At 45.5% G+C, this 14,310-nt stretch overlaps 2 protein-coding genes across 2 annotated transcripts; one reads left to right on the plus strand and one right to left on the minus strand.

The window, feature by feature from the left end:
* The first annotated feature begins 3,829 nt into the window (after positions 1-3,829).
* LOC137912028 (tubulin alpha-1A chain-like) lies at positions 3,830-12,079 on the plus strand. The gene is made up of 4 exons (XM_068756375.1): positions 3,830-3,850; positions 10,571-10,793; positions 10,879-11,027; positions 11,099-12,079. The coding sequence occupies exons 2-4, from the start codon at positions 10,673-10,675 to the stop codon at positions 12,077-12,079; spliced, it is 1,251 nt and encodes a 416-aa protein (XP_068612476.1). The 5' UTR covers positions 3,830-3,850; positions 10,571-10,672.
* On the minus strand, positions 5,574-14,201 carry slx9 (SLX9 ribosome biogenesis factor). Its single transcript, XM_068756376.1, has 6 exons — positions 13,961-14,201; positions 13,688-13,802; positions 6,900-6,968; positions 6,193-6,367; positions 5,938-6,003; positions 5,574-5,847 (listed from the first exon to the last, which is right to left on the minus strand). The coding sequence occupies exons 1-6, from the start codon at positions 14,105-14,107 to the stop codon at positions 5,721-5,723; spliced, it is 699 nt and encodes a 232-aa protein (XP_068612477.1). The 5' UTR covers positions 14,108-14,201; the 3' UTR covers positions 5,574-5,720.
* Between the last annotated feature and the right edge of the window lie 109 nt (positions 14,202-14,310).

A 14,310-nucleotide genomic window follows, 5' to 3' on the forward strand; every position in this document is an offset into this window, starting at 1 on the left:
CTGAGGAACTCGTTAGTGCAGGACGTTCCACGCAGAGAATCAAATTGAACTTCATTTATTGTGTGTTCATTTTCTACCGTGAGATGATTTATCTGATTATATCCAAATAGATATATCAAATGTTTGTTCAATAATCGTGTTTAATTTGAAGACAAAAAGAAATAAAGTACATTTAGTCAAGTCTTTTTTAAACGTAGATCCAATATATCAATTTATTTTGTCGTCTTCAAGTGATTCTATTGATTCACATTTCCTCAAGATGACAGTAAATTATAGAATTAAATATTTATACTAATAATCAGAATCATTATAATACAATTAAACAATGATACTACTACTACTCGTAATACAAAAGACATAATGATAGTACTACTACTAATAATAATACAATAAATCAATGCAATAATGTTACTAATAATATTAATACAATAAAATACTACTACTACTAATATTAACAATAACACAACAATAATGATACTAATAATATTAATACAATAAAATAATACTACTACTCCTAATAATAATAATCATTATCATAATAATAATAACACAACAATAATAATATTACTGCTAATAATACAATAAAATAATGATACTACTACTACTAATACAATAAAAATAATAATATTACTACAAATAATAAAATAAATCAATTCAATAATGTTACTAATAATATTAATACAATAAAATAATACTACTACTAATAATAATAATGCAATTAAATAACAATACTACCTACTACTACTCCTAATAATAATAATCATAATAATAATAACACAACAAGAATGATAATAAATATTAACACAATAAAATAATACTACTACTCCTAATAATAATAATAATCATAATAATAATAATAACACAACAATAATAATATTACTGCTAATAATACAATAGAATAATGATACTACTACTACTAATACAATAAAATAATGATACTGCTGCTACTGTAACTATTACTAATAATCAAAGTAAACAATTATACTACTATTACGAATACAATAAAAATAATGATACTACTACTACAATAAAATAATGATACTACTACTACTACTAATACAATAAAAATAATGATACTACTACTAATACAATAAAAATAATTATATTACTACTAATAATAATACAATAAAATAATGACACTACAACTACTAATACAATAAAATACTACTACTACTACTATTAATACAATAAAAATAGTGATATTACTGCTAATAATGATATTACTACGAATAATAATACAATAAAATAATGATATTACTAATAATAATAATAATACAATAAAATAATATTAATATTAATACAATAAAACAATATTACTACTACTAATACAATAAAAAATAATGATATTACTACTAATAATTATACAATAAAAATAATGATACTACTACTACAATAAAATAATGATATTACTACTAATAATAATAATACAGACGCTAAATTGTCCGTAGGTGTGAGTGAGTGTGTGTGGCTGGTTGTCTGTCTCTGTGTTGCCCTGCGATGAACTGGTGACTTGTCCAGGGTGTAGCCCCGCCTCTCGCCCATTGACTGCTGGGATTGGCTCCAGCTTGGCCCGCGACCCGATAACGGATTAAGCGGTTGGGACAATGAATATTACTACTACTACTAATAATAATACAATAAAGTAATATTACTAATAATAATATTACAATAAAATACTACTACTACTGCTAATACAATAAAAGTAATGATATTAATACTACTACGACTAATACAATAAAATAATGATATTACTACTACTCCTAATTCTATAAAATAACAATACTACTACTAATTATAATAACATAGCAGAAATAAATCAGTGTGATTCCTGATTTCCAGATGTTAACGCGTTGAACATGATCTTGATGCCTGATTTCCAGATGTTAACGCGTTGAACATGATCTTGATGCCTGATTTCCAGATGTTAACGTGTTGAACATGATCTTGATGCCTGATTTCCAGATGTCAACACGTTGAACATGATCTTGATGCCTGATTTCCAGATGTCAACACGTTGAACATGATCTTGATGCCTGATTTCCAGATGTTAACGTGTTGAACATGACCTTGATGCCTGATTTCCGGATGTTAACGCATTGAACATGATCATGATGCCTGATTTCCAGATATTAACGTGTTGAACATGACCTTGACGCCTGATTTCCAGATATTAACGTGTTGAACATGACCTTGACGCCTGATTTCCAGATGTTAACGTGTTGAACATGATCTTGATGCCTGATTTCCAGATGTTAACGCGTTGAACATGATCTTGATGCCTGATTTCCAGATGTTAACGTGTTGAACATTATCTTGATGCCTGATTTCCAGATGTTAACGCATTGAACATGACCTTGACGCCTGATTTCCAGATGTTAACGTGTTGAACATGATCCTGATGCCTGATTTCCAGATGTTAACGCGTTGAACATGATCTTGATGCCTGATTTCCAGATGTTAACGTGTTGAACATGATCTTGATGCCTGATTTCCAGATGTTAACGCGTTGAACATGATCTTGATACCTGATTTCCAGATGTTAACGCATTGAACATGATCCTGATGCCTGATTTCCAGATGTTAACGCGTTGAACATGATCTTGATGCCTGATTTCCAGATGTTAACGTGTTGAACATGATCTTGATGCCTGATTTCCAGATGTTAACGCGTTGAACATGATCTTGATACCTGATTTCCAGATGTCAACACGTTGTACATGATCTTGATGCCTGATTTCCAGATGTTAAGGTGTTGAACATGATCTTGATGCCTGATTTCCAGATGTTAACGCGTTGAACATGATTTTGAAGCCTGATTTCCAGATGTTAACGTGTTGAACATGACCTTGACGCCTGATTTCCGGATGTTAACACATTGAACATGATCTTGAAGCCTGATTTCCAGATGTTAATGCCTTGAACATGATCTTGATGCCTGATTTCCAGATGTTAACGCGTTGAACATGATCTTGATGCCTGATTTCCAGATGTTAACGCATTGAACATGATCTTGATGCCTGATTTCCAGATGTCAACACGTTGTACATGATCTTGATGCCTGATTTCCAGATGTTAAGGTGTTGAACATGATTTTGATGCCTGATTTCCAGATGTCAACACGTTGAACATGATCTTGAAGCCTGATTTCCAGATGTCAACACGTTGAACATGACCTTGACGCCTGATTTCCGGATGTTAACACATTGAACATGATCTTGAAGCCTGATTTCCAGATGTTAACGTGTTGCCTGACTCCCCACACGCGCCACTTCCTGCTGCTTTGACTCTCCTTTCATTCCATCAGTGTCGATGCTCCACGTCTGTCGTCTTCATGGGTGAATATTCTCGTAGACAATCATCTGTACTCTGAGCTGACTGAATATCAGGTGACAGTAGGGGCGCGTTAAAGCGCTCAAACACAGTAACTCAAAGACAGCGAGGTGAATCGTCAGCTTCGGCCCCCCAGGACAGAGGGAGCAGAGGACACGATCAATACATCAATAGTGAATTCATCCAGCTGCTGCTGATCGCTCTGTTGGATCCTCGCCTGCCACGCTTTTACTTTGGCAGCATTAACTTTTACTCGTGACTTTGATTAAAGTAGTAAAGAATATACTTTCTCGCCTTCATCCTCAGCTCCTCTGAGTCTCCTCTCTGGGCTGCGCTCAGGTGAGTCCTGTTGATGCATTGATGCTTTAGGGGAGGTGGCCCTGGCGACACAGGAGAAGCCCCCCCCCCCCCCCCCCCCCCTCAAATTTTGCTCCTCAATACCTCATCTGGCTCCCCTCAAAGCGGAGGAGGAAGAGGAGCTCCTCCCCGACCTGGAGGTTGCTCTCCGAGGTCGTCCTCTGCTTTCGCTGAGGATCAGTTGGCGGCGAGTCGGCGCCAACTCTGCCTGGTCTCTCCACAACGCTTGTCTGCATCCGGCCGCGCCGGAGTGTCGGGCAGTCAAATGAGTCCTCTAAACATCCTGTCCAAGGCGAGCTCGAGGAAGACGTGTCCCCACCTGTGGAGACGGTCTGTGTCTGACTGACGACGCCAGAGGAACCGTCCGTTGGTCTCTCGCAACACGAAAGCCGCCAACGACGAGTTCGGGTGACTTTTAATTCGACACCGTTCCCTTCCATTATCAATGAAGCCTAATGGCTCGCAGCCACACCGAACCTCGTATTGATTACGTTTTTCTTACCTCTAAATCTAATCATAGCTTCCAGAGGCCATTTATTAATTTCTCGTTGCATCTTCTTGCACACGTGTGAGGCGCCAAGATCAGACGCCACAGGATTCCATCAACGCACAAACTCATCCTTACTCCAAAAAGTCGTTTGCGCTGATGGAGCCGGAGCCGAACCTCCATCGCAGCAGGGTCGTACCAGGACACAAGGTAGACAGAAGTCGCTTCAAATAAGGGTCAAGTGTAAAAACAAAAACAAGCACGCCCTCGGAGAGCGTCGAGATGTAAAGGACACGCCTCTGCCTCACGCGGGAGGAAGGGAAGCCTGTAGAGAGCAAGCCCCGCCCACCCGCAGAGGACTTCCATTGTGATCTCGACACCCCACAACGTGTTGACAGTGTTTTGAAGTCAGTTCACGGCTCAGTGCTGCCGACGAGATGCTCATTTACGTGGATCGGTGGCGTTGCTATGGTTACTGCTGATGAGTCACTGAGCTGATCTGACTCTGAACGCAACACTGAAAATAGAACAGTGGGAACAAAACCTGTGCGTTTGTCCACGCAACCCAAACGCCACAGCGCGTCTTCTGAGTGGGAGCGGATAGAAATCCAACAGGTAGAGTCGGAGCGGATAGAAATCCAACAGGTAGAGTCGGAGCTGATAGAAATACAACATGTAGAGTCGGAGCAGACAGAAATCCAACATGTAGAGTCGGAGCTGATAGAAATCCAACATGTAGAGTCGGAGCAGACAGAAATCCAACATGTAGAGTCAGAGCTGATAGAAATCCAACATATAGAGTCGGAGCTGATAGAAATCCAACATGTAGAGTCGGAGCAGACAGAAATCCAACATGTAGAGTCGGAGCTGATAGAAATCCAACATGTAGAGTCGGAGCGGATAGAAATCCAACATGTAGTCGGAGCTCATAGAAATCCAACAGGTAGAGTCGGAGCGGATAGAAATCCAACAGGTAGAGTCGGAGCGGATAGAAATCCAACATGTAGAGTCGGAGCGGATAGTTATCCAACATGTAGAGTCGGAGCGGATAGAAATCCAACATGTAGTCGGAGCAGACAGAAATCCAACATGTAGAGTCGGAGCTGATAGAAATCCAACATGTAGAGTCGGAGCAGATAGAAACCCAACATGTAGAGTCGGAGCGGATAGAAATCCAACATGTAGTCGGAGCTGATAGAAATCCAACATGTAGAGTCGGAGCAGATAGAAACCCAACATGTAGAGTCGGAGCGGATAGAAATCCAACATGTAGTCGGAGCTGATAGAAATCCAACATGTAGTCGGAGCTGATAGAAATCCAACATGTAGTCGGAGCTGATAGAAATCCAACATGTAGAGTCGGAGCAGATAGAAACCCAACATGTAGACAGCACACAGAAAAGTCCATTTATTGCTGAACAGGAAAGGGGGGTGATAAAGGTCGTCTTTGGTTCACCTGAGATGAACCAGTCCTTCAGTCAGCGGAGGGGCCACCAGGGTCCGCCATCGTCCCGTTTCATTGACAAAAACAGTCTCAGAGCTGCTGCTAGCCCGGCCCTTGCTCTTCCTCCTGCCTCATCCTCTTCCTCAGCTGCTCGGCGATATCGGCCAGAGGGTTCATCTTGGCCGAGAGGGTCTTCACCGCGTCGCTGAACCGGAGGCTCTCCGTCTCCCTGCAGTTGAGGTCAAGAACATTGTTTTGTAAAAGGAGCGTTTCCAAGGCAACGGGCCCGCAGGGAGGGAAACGAGGGGCCGGCTCTTACAGGAGTTTGCGTTTCTGCGACCGTTTCATCTGGCTGAAGTCCGTCGGGTCGGGCCGCTTCACGGGCCTGAAGGGAGACGGGACAAACAGTCACGCAACGCCGCCGCCTGTTTACGACCACGTAGCAACACTGGAGGTATTACAACAGGAAATGACGTCATCGAACCGTCGTCACGCATCCATCCATCATCTATGACCCCTTCAGCGGCTCGTCAAAACCAACGCCGGCCATCATCATCACGCCGTCGAAACTTACGCTTTGTTCTTCCTGCTTTTTCGGCGAGCGGTGGGGGCCGTGGCGGCGGGGGCGATGAGCAGGGAGAGCTCCGGCAGGGCGTCGGCCAGCGGCCTCATGTCTCCGACCACGGGAGCGGCCTGCCTCCGCGCCTTCGCCGCCTGCTGCTCCTTGGCCAGTTTGATGGAGCTGATCTCTGAGGAGGAAGAGGAGGGGGGGGGGGGGCGGAGTTACAGCAACAGGAAAGAGAATCCGCTGGAGCATTCAGGAAAGTTTCCAGACCAGACGCAATAAAACACGTCGTAAATGTCCATCAGACTTTAAAAAGACTCCGCGTTTCTGTTGCCACGGAAACAGAAGCATCCCGTTTACCTGCATCCGGGTCTACCTGGACTAAAACTTCCGCGCAAACTATCCCGAGCGAAGGTCGAATTCCACTCTGGTCCTCCCGTCTCGGTCGTCGCACAAAAGATCGGATTTCTTCGTATTCCGGAAAACGGCCAGACGTCGGGACGGATGGGAACATTAGCGCCTAATTATCCGCCCCCGGGGGCCGGGTGTGTTTTGCGTTACCCGTTGGATTGACTGGCTCAGCGGAAGGGCTACGGTTACAGGCGTGATCACAATTACAGGAGACGGTGATGACGGAGGGGGGCGGGGCTATCACTTTAGCGCGGAGCCACATTAGCGCAGTTAGCGTCCATCGTGCTAACTGCTCAGGAACTCACTGTTCAGCCATCGCTCCCTCCGCTCCTTCATCTTCTCCTTCTTTGACTTCACTTTCCGCTCACCTCCTCCTGCGAGAACACAAAGAGATACGTGACTGGCCGAAGCAGCCGGGGGGGAGGGGCTAGCTAATCACACACACACACACACACACACACAAGCGGGCGACGGGAAGGCCGGGCGGCCTGTTCGCTGGGTGGTGGTACAGATTTATGGGACAATGTGTGATTGAGGTATCCGAGCGCTGCTGTGGCGTCGCCGGGCGCCGTCGCCGGGCGTCGCCCCCGACAGGCTCGCGGTCGCTGCACATTCCACGCGGATCCTTTATCTGCCACCACAGCGTGAAACAACGGTGTTTGCAGGAAGAACAGGCTGATGGGACGGACAGATTAGGCATCTGCTGCTGACGGCGGGTAGAGGTGAGAAACCCGATCTCTCATTAGAGAGATGAGGGGGGGGGGGGGGGGCTTTACCACCACGCTGATCCCATCGGGGGCATCGTCTTCCTGCTGGTAGGTGAAACAGATAGCTGTGATTGGCTGGCTGGAGAACCCCCCCCCCCCACCCGGGCTGGATTGATGAAGAGGTCGGTAGTTGAGGATGAGGAACACATGATGAAGGACGCTCTCGGGGACACCTTGAGAACATCCAGGAATGATTCATTGAATGGTCTCAATTTTTAGGCCTATTTTCCTCCAAGTTGTACAAAAATCAGACTCTGTGTGTTTATGTAATGAGGGAGGGCGTGGCCTAAAGACATCGCTGATGTGTCCGCGGACAAACACGCCGCAGTACGTTACATTGTTTCATCTTAAAGTCTCACCACCGCAGCTGTATGGTGGCTGACAAGGGTCAAATGACGACCAGAAAAAAAACAGGCAAGTCAACCAAAAGAAAATAAAACATGCAAAACGAGAAACATCTGCAGACGACACGTTTACACGTTTGTCGCCGTCTCCGGTCGTTTTTTTGTTGACTAATAATTCCTAATTAAAGCGTTTACTCTTCACCGATGCGCTGCCGTTTCCTTTCATTTGGTTTAACGGTCACATTTTCGACCCTTTTTTCCACAAGTTAGCAAACAGATGCTGCAGGGGGCGCTACCGTGGTAACCGGGGAGGGGAGGTTTTTTTGTTTTTTTGCACACACTAAAACGTTTTTGCTAATGTTCTTCTTATTTGACTTGTGAACGAAGGAGGAAAAGGAGCTGCTGATTATCTGGATGCAGATCGGCCAGAGGGTTCATCTCGGCCCCCCCCCCCCCCCCCCCCCGTCAGCCTGGAACCGCGCGCCAGATAAAAACTCAAGAGATATGGCTGCTAAGAGGCCAGCTAAAGGAATGTAGTTCCGGCCGATGAACACGGAGCAGGAGAAGACGGGCTCATGTAAATGAAAGGAGGGACGAGGGGCAGCCTGGGGGGGGGGCGACCTCAGAATAAAAAGGAGTCACGTCCCCCTCGGGGGGTCCAGAAACCTCTAATCCAACTGCAGACAGAGATCGCAGTCAATTCAACCAATCAAATGACTGAACTGCTTTCTGGCCAGATTCATATAACGGAACGTAAACGTGATGATTATAATGATAATAATTGGATCAAAATGATTTGACTTTTGGGCTAATTGTAAGAAAATGGGACGTTTGGTTTTGACACTTTGCTCGTCAATAATCAGCAGGTGAGAAGCGAAGATGATTCCTTTTAAAATAACTTCCAGGCCGACGCCCACCGTCGGACACGTCTCCGTCCATTCAGCCAGCCAGGAGTCCCGCTTCGCCTCGGGAAGGATGCTTCACAACCACCTTCAATAGTCGCCGCAGGAATACTTAGAAACCCTTTCCTGAAAGTCTCAAGTCCCCCACGCCATCTAGTGGCCGGAGGATACAACACCTACAACAACACGATGTCCCACTTCCACCGAACGGCCGCATTCCTCCACATTTACAACTAAATGCATCATTTTGCAGAGTACAATATCATAAATTCATCAAGATAAACACATTAATATACAGAGAAAATAGTTTAGAAAGTTTTCGCCATTCAAGAAGATATATTTAAAGAATTGGTGAGTGTTACCAGATATGATTTTTTGAAAAGGTCTCAATTTGGTATAAATGGTGAATTAAGCAGGTGAATCAGTGACTTCACAAACACCTGACACTTTCACACATTTGCTAGTGCCGCCCCCTGGTGGTCGGGTCAAGCAGGACACCCGATAATTCCAGCTTTCATCAACCGTTGAATTGTGTCACACCTTTATTCATGTAAATTAGCTTGGATGATGATGATGATTGATAATAATAAATCATCACTCCGGGGGGGGAGGGGACAAACTTAACAAGAAACTTCATTTATCCACATCTTTCTTGTGTACTTTGGAGCAACCCAGACCAGACAAATATTCCACCTGTGTACCCAAAATAAACGACGGGTCCTCCGGAGATTATTTATCTGACCCCCTTGTTTACCAGCATAGAAAAGAGCTGGAAGACTTCACAGGAGGAAGTGTTTGTCGTTTCCGTAGAAACCACCAACTCGTCACTGGACACCGCTCATTTAATCCCCCCCCCCCCCCCCCTACCTCTTTGCCTTTCAGTGTGCATACACCAACTGCCGGTGGGTCGGGTGGCATGCGAGCGTAACTAAGGCCTGACAAAAGAGTAACTAGGGACTCTCAAGCAGTTTGTCATTCCATCACCAAGGTGACCTTGAGATGCAGAGGTGAAACGCAATGCGGCCAACTGAACTCGAACAATAGAGTCCAGCCCAGGAACAAACACGCCTACCAGCTGGGACGACGGGGGTCGCTGAGAGCTTGAGAAATACTCGCAGATGATTTTGTCTGATGCGTCTAAACCTGAAGGACGGTTTAGCGTCCGTTCTAGCTAAGCTATAACTGGAATGAGCCTGCTGCACATCATGAATTGGTCTCCTACTGTGGAGCAATTCATGATGTGCAACCGGCTCAAGGGGAAGCACTGCTCTGAAATGTCAGACGCCACTAATGCTATTCTTTAGCATTTCATCAAAGGGGCGATACGATGGTTACCTGTAACAAAACCCAACTCGGGTCAGGCTGGGAGAGAGAGAGAGATCTGTTATTCTGGGCTTCAGGTTAACGGGGCAACGCCTGCAGAGGGTCGTTTTCATACTCAAAAAAAACAAAACCCTGCAAGACACCAAGTTTTAACAATTAAAGCTAAACAACAGCATGACTGAAGTCCAAAATGTGTAATTGGATAGAAGGAACAGTTACAGGTCACATTTCACTGCCACTCTGGGGATTACTGACATTGTTCCTGGGGGGGGGGGGGGGGCGTTAAACAGATGCCGTTTGTTTCACCATCTCCTCCAGTTACCACAACACACGAAGCCGTTGCCTAGCGCTGCCGCGCTATAAAGCTTCACAGCTTCAAGACACCGGGTGAAACTTCCCCCAGACACTCATCTCGGGTGAACCAGGGACCGCAAGCACAGGAAACATGGTGAGGATCTTCCAGTAGATTCCATTTAAACATGTTTATTGTGAGACGGAGACGCGATCTTTGAAGTTTAACCGGTGTAAATATCAAAATCCTTTTCCGAACTTGCTAATCATAACAGAATTAATTTGGGATTCTAGATTACATCGTTTTGTTTAGAGATTGCACCCAAGCTAAAACAACTTGTTCTTGCAGCGTGAATGCATCTCCGTCCACGTCGGCCAAGCCGGTGCTCAGATAGGCAATGCATGCTGGGAGCTGTACTGTCTGGAGCACGGCATCCAGCCAGATGGGCAAATGCCTAGTGACAAGACCATTGGAGGGGGGGACGACTCCTTCAACACCTTCTTCAGCGAGACCGGAGCTGGCAAACATGTTCCCAGAGCCGTGTTTGTTGACCTGGAGCCAACGGTCATCGGTAAAAGTCACTGAAAACCTTTTCCGACGCCATTACGGATGAAGAAGTGCCCTTTCTACATTGATCTGGAGTTTGTTCTTTCCAGACGAGGTCCGTACAGGAACCTACCGCCAGCTCTTCCACCCTGAGCAACTGATCACCGGGAAGGAAGATGCTGCCAACAACTACGCCCGGGGTCACTACACCATCGGGAAGGAGATCATCGACCTTGTTCTCGACAGGATCCGTAAACTGGTCAGTGTTCCCGTAAGTTCTTCCAGTTCCCGTTTGGGCATAACTCACAAACTCTAGATTTCTTTCTGCAGGCCGACCAGTGCACAGGTCTCCAAGGCTTTCTCATTTTCCACTCTTTCGGCGGAGGAACAGGCTCTGGCTTTACGTCCCTACTGATGGAGCGTCTTTCTGTTGACTATGGGAAAAAGTCCAAGCTGGAGTTTGCCATCTATCCAGCTCCCCAGGTGTCCACGGCTGTGGTGGAGCCATACAACTCCATCCTGACCACCCACACCACCCTGGAACACTCCGACTGCGCCTTCATGGTGGACAACGAAGCCATCTACGACATCTGTCGCAGGAACCTGGACATTGAGCGTCCCACCTACACCAACCTCAACAGGCTGATTGGACAGATCGTCTCCTCCATCACAGCCTCCCTGCGATTTGACGGCGCCTTGAATGTGGACCTGACAGAGTTCCAGACCAATCTGGTGCCCTACCCTCGAATCCACTTCCCCTTGGCCACCTACGCCCCGGTAATCTCCGCAGAGAAGGCCTACCATGAGCAACTGTCGGTAGCAGAGATCACCAATGCCTGTTTTGAGCCAGCCAATCAAATGGTGAAATGCGACCCCCGCCATGGCAAGTACATGGCGTGCTGTCTGTTATTCCGCGGCGACGTGGTGCCCAAAGACGTCAACTCGGCCATTGCCACCATTAAAACGAAGCGCACCATTCAGTTTGTGGACTGGTGTCCCACTGGTTTCAAGGTGGGCATCAACTACCAGCCCCCCACCGTGGTTCCTGGAGGAGACCTGGCCAAGGTGCAGAGAGCCGTGTGCATGCTGAGCAACACCACCGCCATCGCCGAGGCCTGGGCTCGACTCGACCACAAGTTCGACCTGATGTACGCCAAGCGAGCCTTCGTCCACTGGTACGTCGGCGAGGGCATGGAGGAGGGAGAGTTTTCGGAGGCCAGAGAGGACATGGCTGCCCTCGAGAAGGATTACGAAGAGGTGGGAACCGACAGCGTCGGAGACGAAGGGGAGGAAGAGGGGGAAGAATACTAAGTCTGAAACAACCACAACCCCAACTTTGTGTTCTTTTTTTGGCGTCACTTAGATTCTACCTTGTCTGAATAACCGACATTATGCTTCTGTGATTAACTTTGATTCTACCGATGATGAAATGGTTCTTAATCGCGATCTCTTTTCTATGCCGTAATTTATTCACAATCTAAAGTCTAGCTGAACCTCCTGTACGTAACGTAAGACTGCACTGTCGGGTAAAAATACAAAAACAGTTACTGTGATCGGGCGCTCGAAACTTCTACTATAATGTTCTAGAGTTTCTTTCTGATGTCGCTGTCTTTAAACAATAAACTAAAAGGTGCTTCTAGTTGGTGTGTTTTGTTGAATATATAATGATGCTTCGTTTATTCAAACACCTCATCCGATATTAATTCCACTCAACAGAAATAGCACATTTGATCTGGTGGAATTATTTGGACTTTTGGGAATCAGGTTTCAGGGTTCAGTCCTTTTCACTAATGAACTAATGGTGCGATCAGATACGCTGCTGCGCTAGGTCTTAAGTTTCTCTTCTTTAAAGCGGCTCAACCGAAGAACCGTCACATGCCTTTAACCTGGTTTACGTAGGTCACTCACAAATGAGAAATGAATGCATTTGATAAATGTGTTTCTGCTGATTGTGTGCAGCTCGGCTTTATTTATAAAGCACTTTAAACAACTAAAAGATGAACCAAAGTGCTGCAGATAAATACACAAAGATTTTGGGTGTAACGTTTCATGTCCGGTTACTTGCGTACCATTTCGGTTTTATGCATTTTTTTTCTCATTAAATTTATTACTAGCGGGATCCAAGCGCTCCGTGCGGAACTAAAGTCCTGGACGAGTTTCCGCACGGACGCCTCTGCGTGTCGGACCCTATTTACTATTTATTTAGCTGTTTTTGGGTTGATAATGACCCAAAATCACCATAATAGTGTCAAAATAGTGTAGTTACATTTGTCTTATTCAGGCTGTTGCTGCTAAGTGTTCAAAGTTTACAGTTTTAACTTATAAATTATTTTATTACGATTTTTAAATTGTTACAATACAATGTTTTTAAAAACTTCAGTCTAATTTATTTGAAATATCACCCAAAATGGGTCGCTTCTATTTATTTTGAGAACAGAAATGAAATTTTAGCGTACCGTCACACCGCTAATAAAAATGGAAACAACAAATCTAAAAACAGAAGAGCAACCTGAGCAGCAACGGAGCTCAGAGAGGAAGGCATTTAAAAGATTTAAAAACAAGTAAAATATTCTTACAATGAATTCTAAAGTGCGCAGGTAACCCGCAGCATTTTGAATCTGGAGGTGCGCAAGGGAGGACCGGAGAGGGGACTCCCCAGATATTGACAGTCCTCCACCGAGTCCACGTTGACCCCCCCTGGATGGGGGCTTTGTCCTCCTGAGGTCCACCGATTCAGCTCAATGTGGCAAAGACAAAGGAACTGGTGGTTCCTATTATTTAGCCCCCCCCCTCCCAATTTCCTGATTAATATATCAATTTATTCATATTTTAATCTAATTTTTTTGCAAACGTTGGACCCCGTCCAGCAGTTCCGACTGAGACAACTAAAATAAATGCGTAACTATTGACACGTCTTACCTTTCTGATCAGGTGTATCTGGGGGCGTGTCGAACTTCAGCGTCTGCACCAGCGCCTCTGGAGTTATTTCAGTGCCTGCAAAGATCCCAGCGGGAAAGGGGCTCTCCGGCAGGGCCTGGAAGGGGAAAGTTTTCATTCATTTTATTCAACTTTATTCAAGTTGAAGTGTTAAAAGCGAGTTAAATGGCTTCTAACTAATTCAGTCCATTGTACCCTATCGTCAAAAGCGTTAAACGCCGCGCTAGTTTAATTCAAACCCGCGTTTTGACGCACCTTTTCTACACGCTTCGAGGCGGCGATCCTCTCGTTCTCCGCGGGACTCGCCGGCACCCGGGCCCGGGGATGCGCGAGGCCGCTGGGCCTCAGCTTCACCGCCTCCTGGTGAATCTTCTGCCGGACGTGTTTTATCTTCCCGACCATGTTAACGCAGCCCGCAGACTTTTATATGAAACTCTGGGACGCAAACAACAAGACGAGCTGAGCTACGCGCAGGGAGCCGCCATGTTGGAGCTTGTCGGTGTTTACAGCGAGCGCGCGACGCTATCGAGTTCCTGTGACGTCACCGGAAGTGAATTTGGTCCGTCTTCAAATTAAGACATTTTCCTCGTCTTTACTTTAATGAA

This window comes from Brachionichthys hirsutus, chromosome 24 (genome assembly GCF_040956055.1).
Source record: "Brachionichthys hirsutus isolate HB-005 chromosome 24, CSIRO-AGI_Bhir_v1, whole genome shotgun sequence".
Classification (NCBI taxonomy): domain Eukaryota; kingdom Metazoa; phylum Chordata; class Actinopteri; order Lophiiformes; family Brachionichthyidae; genus Brachionichthys; species Brachionichthys hirsutus.

Coding starts and splice junctions, on each gene's coding strand:
- LOC137912028 (XM_068756375.1), top strand. CDS start 10,673: ATGCCTAGTGACAAGACCATTGGAGGGGGGGACGACTCCTTCAACACC. Junction 10,794..10,878: donor CCTGGAGCCAACGGTCATCG/GTAAAAGTCACT, acceptor TGTTCTTTCCAG/ACGAGGTCCGTACAGGAACC. Junction 11,028..11,098: donor TCGACAGGATCCGTAAACTG/GTCAGTGTTCCC, acceptor TTCTTTCTGCAG/GCCGACCAGTGCACAGGTCT.
- slx9 (XM_068756376.1), bottom strand. CDS start 14,107: ATGGTCGGGAAGATAAAACACGTCCGGCAGAAGATTCACCAGGAGGCG. Junction 13,803..13,960: donor CCTCGAAGCGTGTAGAAAAG/GTGCGTCAAAAC, acceptor TTCCCCTTCCAG/GCCCTGCCGGAGAGCCCCTT. Junction 6,368..6,899: donor GAGGGAGCGATGGCTGAACA/GTGAGTTCCTGA, acceptor CTTCCTCCTCAG/AGATCAGCTCCATCAAACTG.